General features: G+C 33.1%; 1 protein-coding gene across 1 annotated transcript; it reads right to left on the bottom strand.

The window, feature by feature from the left end:
* Positions 1-1,092: 1,092 nt before the first annotated feature.
* On the bottom strand, positions 1,093-5,671 carry LOC106103969 (phosphoglycolate phosphatase 1B, chloroplastic-like). The gene is made up of 6 exons (XM_013283889.1): positions 5,530-5,671; positions 4,172-4,329; positions 3,414-3,548; positions 2,568-2,775; positions 2,067-2,211; positions 1,093-1,423 (listed from the first exon to the last, which is right to left on the bottom strand). Exons 1-6 carry the CDS (start codon positions 5,615-5,617, stop codon positions 1,264-1,266), a joined length of 894 nt encoding a protein of 297 aa, XP_013139343.1. The 5' UTR covers positions 5,618-5,671; the 3' UTR covers positions 1,093-1,263.
* Positions 5,672-10,506: the final 4,835 nt, after the last annotated feature.

The raw sequence follows: 10,506 nt of genomic DNA, 5'->3' as shown, positions 1-10,506 counted from the left end.
GTTAGTTTACTAAATAATTAAATTGTACTTCTTCAAGGTAAAAACCTAACTTATTTAAAAAGTATTGTATTGATTCGTCTAGAAGTAATAATGACATACAAACATAGTGACATTTTTAACTGAGACCATGGCCTAAAACTACCAAGTCCGTAATTATCCAAATGTGTAATGTAAAGTATCAATTTCAGAAAATCGCTCTGGATTACGTCATATATTGATATTTAATTACCTTTGCTAAGTCAAAATAAACAATCTTGCATTATAGAAACGTAAATTCGAAAGTATGGATGGATGTTACAACGTATCTCCAAAACCGCTTTACAGGTCTCAATGAAATTCCGCACATATATAGAACATAGTCTGGAAAAGACTTAGCCTGTCCCACAAAATTGTAAATTGTCTGTTATCAATCCAACGAGGAAAATATGTGACGTCATTTTTAAGCTATCTGAGCATCTATCAGCCAGTGGTGGGACGGGCTCATAGACTAAAAAAATAGTTTTTTATTTAATTCGGCGAGGATGAAATCGCGATAGACGTATCTATATAAATAAACATTCTGTAACCAAAGTTTATCCTCTGATGGTTACGATTCTGTGATAAAAAGTTTTCTGCCCAAAGAGAAGTTTAGCAATACATGTACCGTACTATGTAACTTTTTTAATTCCAGTCATTGTGTTTGTATCCCAATTCTAGTTGGCTTAGCTTCTTATTAACACTTTATTATTCTTAGAGACGTGCGTAGTGTTAGCGTTAATGAATTTTCTAACCTTTTTCTGGTAAACCTTTTTCTATACTGGATTAAGTTTTGTGTATCTTACTTAAGTTTTTAAGTATATGCTTGTGTAAAACAAATAGTGTTATTTACTAATATAATAGAATTGTTTTTGTTAAGAATATTTGCTATTATTTACTACCAGGTGCAAGAAATTATGTTCAAATTCATCAGCTGTAACTAAATTAAATTATAATATTTAAAGAAAACAAAAGACAAATACAGTATCTTACTTAATTTATTATATCAAGATAAGTACAACTAAGATATACAAAGTAACATAAAACAAGTACTTAAAAATAACCTATCAATAACATCAATAATCAATAACATCAACAATACCACAAAAATTTACTAAATTAAAGCTTTCATAAAGTAACTCTTCCATATCATAAGCTTTGTGACCACACAATAAAAATCAATTATTTCTCATAATACTAACATTTTTTCCTATACAGTTTATAACGACAATAGTTTTATTCATCTTATCACACTTTATTAAGTACAGGAACTAAACTGCCTAAGGAATCCGCGTAGTAATCAGGTTTCAAGCTTTGATGCGCCATCATGTCTTCGTAAGTATTGTTTGTTAGCACTAACAAAGTTTTAAAACCAGTCGCTCTGCCCAAACCGACATCTTGTTCAATCCTAAAATTAAACATAAAATACATTGAATAATCAGGTTTCCTATAGACTTATTATCTTATGTTTTATCTCATAAGATAGCAAAAGAGCAAGCGTCCACCTGAATTCGCCGAAATAATGAAGCAACCGCTGCCCATAAACTTGCGCGAACGAATGCGTTGTCTACTTTTAACCGACGGGGGAGTGGACGCACAGAAAGAGGAAATTTTCCCTTCCTATTCGTCCTAACCTAATTCAAATCCTCTAAGAAAGGATAGTGAACTATAAGACCTTCGGAATGCACACATATTGAAAGGCGGAATTGCGATGCGTGTCTTCTGTGTGGTCATGGTATTGCACCACGCAAGTCATTCTTGCAACATATTTTATTGTTGTGTCTAACACTTCCACCACCTTTCTTCTTTTATAATACTCATTTTGATTGCCAGAATTATCTGTAGTTATTCTTTCTCATCATGAGTTTTCGCTTTACAAAACGATTATACAATTATTGCTAATTTAAAAAAATACTAGAGTTTTGCAAGAAAATTACTTTCGCTTTAGTATCTAAGCAACAAAAGGTTAGAGGCCAAATCGAAATACAAGAATATTTTGTACAAATCTTTATCTCGCATCAAGAAAATCTCAAGTTATATAAAAGACTTACATATCCCCAATAAATAGTACTCTACTCGGATCAGTAACGGCAGCGCGTTTCATTGCGAATTCCCCGAATAATTTGCCTGGTTTACCGAACAGTGTGGGCTCGCGTTTCGTCTCTTCACTTACGATGTCAGTAAATACACCCGTGCCTGAAAACATTTTGCGTTTACACACAATTGATTACGAAAACATTGTCTACTTTTTCCTTATCTTAAACTCTTTTTTTTGTACATGTTTTCATATGATTATCAACGAAAAACTTAATAACGAATAAGATAAAACTAAAAGACTTTTTATTGTAAATTTAACTAGATGGCGTTATTTTCAAATCAAATCTTAATACTAAAACAAAATTATGTCTTTAAAGTGAAAAAAAATCATGTTTTTTGCATTGCCACCAATTATTAAAATTTAAAAGAGCTTTTTCATTAAATTCGAAGCTAATAAAGGTTCGGTAAAGATAAAAAGATAAATAAACGCCTACAGCTTTTAATAACGCTTTTACCTAAAGATAAGCTTCCGGGCTTCAAAGGTACGTATCGATCCGTTGCTCCACTGATAAAAAGCACATCCGGTCTGGCGAGGTATGTAATAGCGCGGTACATTTTGGGCAGGTTCACGTTGAAATCACTGTCGAATACCACAGCACCCACGTCCTCGTCGTCTTCCAAATATTGAATGTAGTTTGTGTAAAGTTCCGAACCGACTTCGGGCTACAAAAAAATCACATTAGTTAAGCAGCTTCTTAGGGTTTTCAGTTCAGATTACACATACTAAGGGGTTTATAATGTATAAATATCCCTTTTTTGAAAATGTAAATGTTTAAAACGTTTATTAAATGTAATAAATCTATACTAATATAATAGGAAGGTTTTTTTATTTATGTATGTATTGAAATTACTCAAAAACTGATTTTTAAAATCCTTTCACCGCTAGAAAGGTAATTTATCTGTGAGTAACATAGGCTATATTTTTTAATTTCAAGCGGGTGAAGTCGCGAGCAACAGCTACTCGTATATAAGTATAAACAGGAAACTATTTATTGTTATGGAAAACAAGTAACTGAGTTAATCATTTCCAGCTCATAGAATGTACACACGTTTATTATTTAATATATTTAGTATAGAAAATTATTAAATATACTATAAGGACATACCAAAAACCCGGCTATTAGACTAAACTATCGCACAACTGTTCAGTCGCGCTTTGATTTCTGAGCTTATATGGATGGCACCCTATTCGACTTTTAGTAAAACTAAACAGTTGAATTGTCTGCGAAACAATCGACAATCGACAACATTTATGCAATAGTTTATTCAAAGATGTATGCCCGGTTTAAAAAGTAACTTACCCCATATTTACAAGTGAATCCATAAGACTGTAACACACTCATTGTCTCAGGACAAGTGACACAGAATACTGTTTTATTAAAGTTAATCGATTTCAAGTATTCAGCTATAGCGGTAGATGGCACTGTCAGTTTCTCCTGAAAATAAAAAGGTCATTACTAAAGGTATATTTGTGAACGTTCATTTTTTCGAACCAAGGAAGGAAAAGTGGATTTGGCGGCGGAGGAGACGCATGGGAGGGGGAAGTATCCACTTTATGTGCGTATCCTCCTCCGTCTATTAAGGATAGGCAACGCGTCTGTATTTGCGTATGTCTACCACACAGAAGACAGGCGTGAAGTAGGAGAAATGCCGCGTTTCGTTTGATGAGTGTGGTGCCGGAAGCCCAACTTTAATACCTTTTCATTCCTACCCTTTTTCCTATAAGAAAAGGAACAGAAGGGAACGTGGATTTCACGGCGGAGGAGACGCATGGGAAGGGAAGATAACCTGTTTATGTGCGTCTCCTCCTAAGTTGACTAAGGATAGGCAAAGCATCTGTGTGCTTATGTCTTTGGGGAGCGTTCGCTTCTCCATTTCGGCGGATTCAGGTGACCGCTTGATCGTTTCCCACCTTATAATATAAAAAAGTCTATCATTAATTACGTAAAATATAAAAATAAGTTTAAAATTCAAATATTTTTTTAAATAGTTTGCCAAACAGTGCTTGGGTTTTTCTTTATTTGATTAATAGATGGCGCTATAAAGTAATTATGCTTACAAATCCTTGATTGATATTGGCAGCCGTAAATAAATCTTCATAGTTTTGTCGAGTTCTCAAACTGTTGTTAGAAACGAAGTGAACGGTTTTTCCCAATTGCTGCATACGTTCGAAGAACTCACCAGCTCCAGGTAAAGGTGTCTTTGCCCAAATTACACCTGCGATAATGCAATACTAAACTAAAATGAAATAAAACTAATAACCGGTTTCCCAGCTACTTTTAACCATTAGTTAACCATGAAATGTGTTTCTGTAACTACTTAACTTGAGTTTTACCGTTTTAACACACTAATGAATCACGAAGTAATGAAGAAATAAATGAAAACTTGAGAAACCCAGCATATATCTTGAGATGTTTAAACAATGACACACAAAATCTTTGATTACAGTTAATATCTGATTTCGTAATTAAATATTATTCATATATCACGTGCTGAATCTCCTTCGATATATTGCCATCTCCTTCATTCGTCATAAGAAGGAAAGAGACAGCAAAAATGACGGCAGACGGCACGGTTCACGAGCAAGGATAACATTGCTGTGAATTTATTGTTTTCAGTACTTTTTCTCGTATAATAATTAGTCTGTTTAAAATAATATATCTATGTAGAAATGCATTTGTTTTTACAACAGTAATTTATATTATCGAATTAATTTAAACTCGTATTTAATAAAACCGAATTTACGAAAACGCTATTTATATGTAAGAACCTTCAGACTTTTGGTTTCTTCGCTTTTTTATATTTTTTTGCTACAATATTACAATTATTGCTGACTTACTTCTTGATTACTGTATTTACTCGAACGTAAAGTGATGTTTGACAGTCGATCATAAAGAAAACTTAATATGTGGCTCTCTGAAACATTAACGGAGCTCCCTAGAGGGTGTATCCTAAAGCTGCCACATAAATAAACCATTAGATGTTTTTATGTCATTTTTAGGTGTCTACAATATCAATATCTCGATTAGAAACATGATATATTTTACATGTACACGCAGATAGCAATGTAATCATAGTAATTTACACTAAAGAGCACCCTTAGTAGCCGTCCAATATCCCTGACACAAGCAGATGTATAAAATGAGGCATGTTTTAGTTATGACAAAAAAGCAAACTTTTAATATTATTTTTCTAATAACATATAATTTTAAAAAGATTTTTTCTCGTTAATTTTAATACAATTATAACATATTTTTTCACTAGTTAATAATGTAACGATAACAAAACACTACTTTAATTAAAACAAGCATTTATCAACGTGAAATTCAAGAGGTTAGTCGAGCTCAATCGTTTAGTGTTGTCATATATCGATACGGGAACTGGGCATGCGCAAAATGAAATAGTGATGTAACTCACCGTCACAATCGGAGAATACATGATCAAAAGAATCTAAGAATACTTTTAAATCACTTGTATTCATAGCCATTAAATTCACCGGCTCCATTTTAAATTCACTAATATCTTATCAAACGAAAAACACGTGTGACCCTGACTTGGCCAGCCGCACAACTGTTCGCGTCATACTGAGCGTGTATACGAACGATTTTAAACACTAATCCTATGACGTCATAGCTTGGGTTTCCGTAAATGAAGGAAAAATGTTGGAATTTATGAACTACTGTATTTTATTTTGTTAAAATATACGAAGTTAAAATAGTAAAATAATATTAAAATCTATTCGATTGCTATCTAGTTCAGAGTACACATAAATATTAAAAAATATAGTTTTGTACTGGAAATATTGTAGGGAAATTTCGGGAGTTTACGTTAAAATTAAATTAAAACTTCTAATTAAAGTCAACTATGTATATTTATGATATTTATTTGTAACAATGGAATTTGGTATTTTATTATAGCCACGAAAAGTAAAAGTTTATTCAAATATTCATCATCAGCTCACTATACGTCCCCACTGAAGGGCTCGGAGCCTACCCAAAGATTAGGATAACTGGCCCATAGTCAACCACGCTGCACTGCAGGTTGACTTCACACATATCTTTGAACTTCTTTACCGATATGTGCAGGTTGCATTGCGATGTTTTCCTTCACCGTAATAACGTGGTATAAATTTTATACATATTCGAATATTATTCAAATATTATTTGACCCAGATATACTGGCGTCCTCAGATCTACATACTTTAACGTAATCTTATCAATGCTTTAAGAATGAAGGACAAATAAGTAAAGATTCATTTTATTCATAGACAGATAACATTGCCCACTTCACGCTCTTCAACAGTTAACTGACATGTGTAAATGCAACTGTTCAAAGAGACTCAAGACATAGAATAGACCCTTGCGATACTTGTGACAGTTGCGAGAATGTAATCGTAACGTTCGACAAAATTTGTTTAAGGCCTCTAAGTGTTTTATATCCTAGGGTAGGGAAAGGGCGCTGCACAAATGAAATACTTTGTCGATAACGTTACTAAAACGTTCTCTGAGATAATCGTAATATTCCTTCAGCATTCTTAGACAAAGTTAAAGCGATATCGCTGATCGAAAAGTAAAAATGTATGGAACTGACAAACATTTGATAAGTCACGGACTTGTTACGTACATATCTATACTATTGACATATATTGTATATTCTACTATCGATGTCACAATTCGAAAGTCATTATTTCTAGGGCAGTTTAGCTCCCACACGTAGACAAACAAACAAACAGTACAGTGGTAAAAAACAAACGTAACAGTGGTAGTGCCCGCTTTAACATCTTAGCACGAATGGGCCGGCACGCCCGGTGTAATACCACGACCATACAGAAGACAGGCGTGAAATGGAACCAATGCCGTGTTTCGTCTGATGAGTGTGGTGTCGGGGGCCTAATTTAAGTCCCTTTCTCTTTACCACCCTTTTCTTATGAGAGGATGGGAAGAGGAAGTGGATTTGACGATGGAGGAGATGCATAGGAAAAGGTAATATCCTCTTTATGTGCCTCTCCTCCTCCGTCGGATAAGGGTAGGCGACGCATCTGCAATTGCAGATGTCTATAGGCAACGGTCGCTTCGCCATTTTGGCGGATTCAGATGGCCGCTTGCTCGTTTGCCACCTTATGTTATAAAAAAAAAGACAATTGCACTCTTTAATTAAATCTGCCCTAGACATAGTGGCTTTCGATTATTGATAGATTCGCTAGGAGAATCGACAAAATGTGTCAAAAAGCATGAGAATGCACACGTGACTACGTGACTTATCGAATATTAAGTGATTTTCATACATTTTTGACTTTTCAATCGGTAAAATAATCGAATGTTATTTGTATAAGGGGTTGTGCGGTTAAAACTGAACGTGTGTCGAACTTCATTGTTCGATTTTTCCAAGCGTCGCTTACATCTTTCTCTTTGCTAGTATCGATCGGTTTTCCAACACCATAGTAATGACCTTGTGCCAACTATTGTTTTTGTTTTACTCGGTAGTTTGATTAGAATGTAATCAACAATAAAAAACTATCGAACGACCTTTCGTAACAAATGACGTAATGAAAGACCTATAATTTTTCTAGAAGGATGGAATTAAGATTAATGAAAGACGGGAAATATTGCGACATATTGATAAAAGATGAATCATTCTGTAGATAAGGAAATCAAAAAATTGTGAATCATTTTCATAAAACAAAATAATAGTCTAAGGTCCCTTTTCCACTAAGTATCTAACTCACCGCTTCCAATTCTATGTAACCAGTGAATACGATGCTTATATTTCAGAGTTTATTTTTAAGTCAATAAACTAAAAAACATTACTGATATTGAGATAACAGTTTTCCTTAATAACATCTAGAATTAAATTGTTCGTTTAAATTAAATGAAATTAAAAGTTTTTTTTTCTAACAAGTTTTTGCGGCCAAATTACAATAATTGTAAATTTATTTGCGAGTATAAAAACTTGTTTGTTTTTTGTTTATTTAAATTAACTCTAAGGTGAAAAGCCAAACATAGAAGCAATTGTTTTCAATTTGTGATGTTTTCGTGTTATATTATTCATAGTGGGTTAATACGCGAGGTAACTAAAAACAATAGATAACCTTCGAGATTTAAGAATGTTATTAATGAAAAAATGTATTGCGAATTCATATTTATTTCAACTACGATGATAAGGGACTAAATCATAGTAATTTTCCATCATAACAGAAGGGATGAGAAGGCAAAGAAAATTTTAAGGATATTAGTTTGTTGTATTTTAGTTTTCTAACTCCTGGTAAAATTCACTTCATCATCATCATCATCACCAGCTCACTATATGTCCCCACCGAGGGGCTCGGAGCCTACCCTAATGTTAGGGTGACTAGGCCATAGCCAAACCACGCTGGCCAAGTGCGGGTTGGTTGACTTCACACATATCTTTGAATTTCTTCGCCGATATGTGCAGGTTGCATCACGATGTTTTCCTTCACCGTAAGAACGTCGGGTAAATTATGTACATATGAAAATTTGAAAAATGGAAAATCACATTGGTACATGGCGGCGGGATTCGAACCCAAGACCTGTAGATTACAAGTCAAGTGCTTAAACCACTGAGCCACCGATGCTCTAACTTTAATAAAATTCTTTAATCTAATAAAATTCACTCACCTTTTATAAAATGTTGTAAGTATCTTGTTCGCGAATTTGCTATTTTATTTTACTAGGCTTCAAACTATAATTGAAACATCTAAAAATGAAATTCAATTTAATTGAAAAATCAAAAATGCCAGTCAAATTAAGTGCTTTTTAAAACAAGTACGTCAATTAAAATTTCTAATTAGTCGCAATAGAGTTTTAACAATTTTAACAGTAACTTTCGTTTCAAAAATTCTAACAAACTTTAGGTATTTGATTTCTAATTGGTATATTTTGTTTTAATTTGAACCGACAGCTCTATTGACCTCTGTTTTTTAGCCACAGTAAAGTTAGTTATTTTTCCGCAAATGTTTGGATCGTTAGAGAATTTAAAATAGAAAAAATATTATTAAAACGTGACTAGATAGAAGTAGTTTGTTGTAGATTAAATAGAATTTCAACTACACAAAAAAGCAATACAAATCATTATGGCGGTTAGAGAAATATTTTACTTTTATAACTAAGCAATTGGATATAAAACTAGATCTTTTTAATGATGGCTTTATTGGGTTAATTTGCTTTCTTTTTATGTTTTCTCGTTTATTATTATCGTTTATTATACTTAAAAAAACTAATTTCTGTAGACAAACAATAAAACAGTTATCTATACTAATATTGTAACTATTTCCTAGTTTAGATTTGTATTTTTGTATGTATTGAAATAACTTATAAACTACTGGACATATTTCGGAAATTCTTTCACCATTATAAAGCTACGTTATCAGTGGCTATAATTTCACTTAAACGAGGTCGAGACCTAGTATTTAATAAATCATATTATTAGACAACTTATTTAATTGATACTGTCGCTTTTAACTCAGAGCAATACTTCTCGTCAAGACTTAGGATGCGCGCCAAATCTATCCATACTTCTAGTGATATTGACCGCTGTCAGCTAGGGACGTGACGTTTATGCCGATAATCTAGAGTTGCGCCAATTCTATAGCACGGTACTAATTTTATTCCTAACAATATATATCATACTAATCATACTAATATTATAAATGCGAAAGTTACTACGGATGGATGGATGTTTGTAAGCGTTTGTAGCCTAAACAGCTGAACGGATCTCCATGAAATTTGGCACAGGTTTAGAGCATAGTCTGGAAGAACACATAGGCTACTTTTTATCCCGACAATAGTTACGGTTCCCTTGGGATTCATTAATATAGTTTTTTTAATGTTTACTCGATAATTCTACAACGGTTCAACATGTCTTACTGAAATTTGGCACAGATATAAAACAAAGTCTGGAGAATACATGGGATAAGGTTCCACCCTCAGAAATGTCCGGTTCCCGAGGGATACGTAGCTTTGTTATTTATATAGTTCGTATGTTTTCTAATACCACGCGGTCGAAGTCGCGGGCATTAGCTCTTAAAAATAGTTTTGACAAATTCTTATTTTTTGTCCTACTTCTTAAATGGTATATTACAATGTGTAATGTGATTTAAATCTGAATTTATTGAACTTGGTCGATGTCTTTAATTGATTTTATCACACGGTCACGTACATAATATCTTATCTACTTAACAATTACATTTATTGATACTGAAACATAGTAATTCGTTTCATTTTAACAAAAAACGAGATCTAAACCAGATACAGATTAGAAAAGAGTACCGACATTTAATAGTTCAAAATAATTATAGAATAAAAAATGAAAAAACCGTTTTATTTTTTTTTAATTGCGTGCATCATTTTTTATTCCTTTTTTGAATCATTCTTCAGA

This window comes from Papilio polytes, unplaced genomic scaffold (genome assembly GCF_000836215.1).
Source record: "Papilio polytes unplaced genomic scaffold, Ppol_1.0 DF823692.1, whole genome shotgun sequence".
Classification (NCBI taxonomy): domain Eukaryota; kingdom Metazoa; phylum Arthropoda; class Insecta; order Lepidoptera; family Papilionidae; genus Papilio; species Papilio polytes.
Note: the sequence above shows the minus strand (reverse complement) of the source record. Positions and strands in the feature narration are given on the sequence as shown.